This window comes from Pyxicephalus adspersus, chromosome Z (genome assembly GCF_032062135.1).
Source record: "Pyxicephalus adspersus chromosome Z, UCB_Pads_2.0, whole genome shotgun sequence".
Classification (NCBI taxonomy): Eukaryota; Metazoa; Chordata; class Amphibia; order Anura; family Pyxicephalidae; genus Pyxicephalus; species Pyxicephalus adspersus.
In genome coordinates, this window is record NC_092871.1 from 1,097,022 (window position 1) to 1,098,951 (window position 1,930).

The 1,930-nt window shown below is 48.2% G+C and overlaps 1 protein-coding gene across 1 annotated transcript in view; it reads left to right on the plus strand.

Annotated features, from left to right (window-relative positions):
- Positions 1-1,930, plus strand: part of LOC140343773 (connector enhancer of kinase suppressor of ras 2-like) — a 209,799-nt gene that overhangs the window by 159,923 nt on the left and 47,946 nt on the right. Inside the window, exons 12-13 of the mRNA XM_072430646.1 lie at positions 257-427; positions 1,752-1,795. Coding sequence (XP_072286747.1) covers positions 257-427; positions 1,752-1,795 — 215 coding nt within the window. The remainder of the gene's footprint in view (positions 1-256; positions 428-1,751; positions 1,796-1,930) is intronic.

Sequence of the window (1,930 nt, forward strand, 5' to 3'; positions counted from 1 at the left end):
GGGGGGGGGGGCTCGGGTGCTGCGTTTCTTTCCAGATAAGGTCAGCTGATTTCTGCCACCCGGGGGACACCCAGCAAACATCATTATTATTTATAACATTTTATATTAAAAAGCTAAAAACTGATGGAGATTTAGGATGCTGGGGGGGGGGGATTGGGATGTTGGGGGGAGGGGTTGTATGTTGGGACTGAAATGGTTAAACAATCACACGTATGTACAATGTTTGTGTTCCGTGTGTGATGACCTGAAATGTGAGATTTGTGTCATTGTCAGGGAGATTTTTCTGTTATTCCCTGGGCCTCGGCATATAACAGGACGGGTTTTCCTCGTCTCCCTGCAGGTGATCTGCGTCCGGTGTCAATGCCCACCGACTACAGCTGGATTGGTGACCCCAAAGAGCCCAACATGTACAAGAGAGGCAGCCGAGGTGAGTGACGACCCGGTGGGTTCCGTGTGCGCACTGCGCTTCTCTTCCCCATTGATGGTGATTGGGATTTGTTTATATAGTGAGCTGTCAGTGTCATCACACAACAAACCTCATGGACAGCCAATGGGAAAACAGCACGGTCCCTGACAACCTCACAAACTAGGAGTACACAGGGGATTGGAGGAGATTGGGGATTGCTTCCTCCATATTCTGAATTTCTCCTGCACTATCCAATCACAGGCTGGGGGAGGGACAAGACCTGGGAGTGTTACTGAACTGCAGCAGAGAATTGTATAGGGCCTGCCTGGGCCTTGGAGCTCACACTCTTCACACGCACATTCTTATCTGAATACCCCAGCCATGTGTATTCTGGAATCATAGTGAGCTGTGAACTTCCTGTAATACAGACCGGTCAGTGCTAATCTCTCTGTGTGTGCAGAATGATTGGCCTTGTCTCCACCACCTCCTGCACTTTTCTATAGGTAGCCTAGAGTGGGTGGGGCTACTGGGCCCCTCCCACAGCTCTGCTCTCTGCCTACAGAGATCCAATAAGATCCCTAATACCGGCTCATAAATCTCCCATTGGACAAGAGCTTCATGTTCCCGGGGGGGGGGGGAGAGCACAGGGTCATGTGAGCAGAGGCTGTAGTCCCAAGCAGTCAGTGGATTCCAATCATACAGATTATTTTTAGTGGACGTTTTACTTTCAGCACAATTGCAGGGTTTGCTGGCTGCTGTCATTGCAGTGTGATGGGGTTTGGCTGTCACAGGTGCAGACATATTGCTCCCCGGGGGGGGGGGCATTTCACAGTTTGAGGTGTTTATTGCCACTTCCTGTCGCCCCTCCCTTTTCCTGTTGCAGCGCAATGCTGCAATCGGCCATTCGTACATCAGATTTCTGTATTCCATCCATTGTGTATTACACAAAGGACATCAATCTGAGACTAGAACTCACCTATCTCATGGCATGCTGGGACTTGTAGTGCCCATGCAGGGTGATATGTCCCAACGTTTTTCTGGAAGGAAATGCTTAGACTTGTGGTTCCTCTGCAGTATACAAAAAATCTCCTGTTCTAGAAATGTAGGGCAGGGAAGGGTAATCTCATGTGTGGTCCCCAGCAGAAGCCCATGTGACCAGGTGACAACACAGGACTACAATTCTGACACAGGGACATCCTGTTGTCACCCTATAACAGGAAGTGCTCAAACAATGGCCATCATGGCAGGATCCTCAGGGACTCTTTTAATGAAAGGTTCCGAAATCCTCAATTGAGATCTCAGTGACGGGTTACTTTCTGGTAACTTCTGTATTTTATTTTCTTAGAGAAACAAAAGGAAGTGCCAGATCCTCCACAGAAATACAATCACGTATCTTTCTCTTAAAAAGAAAACTTTGGACTACTTTCAGGGAATAAACCTTTTCAGTTTATTATTTTTACCTTAAAGGGACCAGAATTTTCTCTGCTGCAGTTAGGTAACACTTGCAGGTCTGGTCCCTCCCCC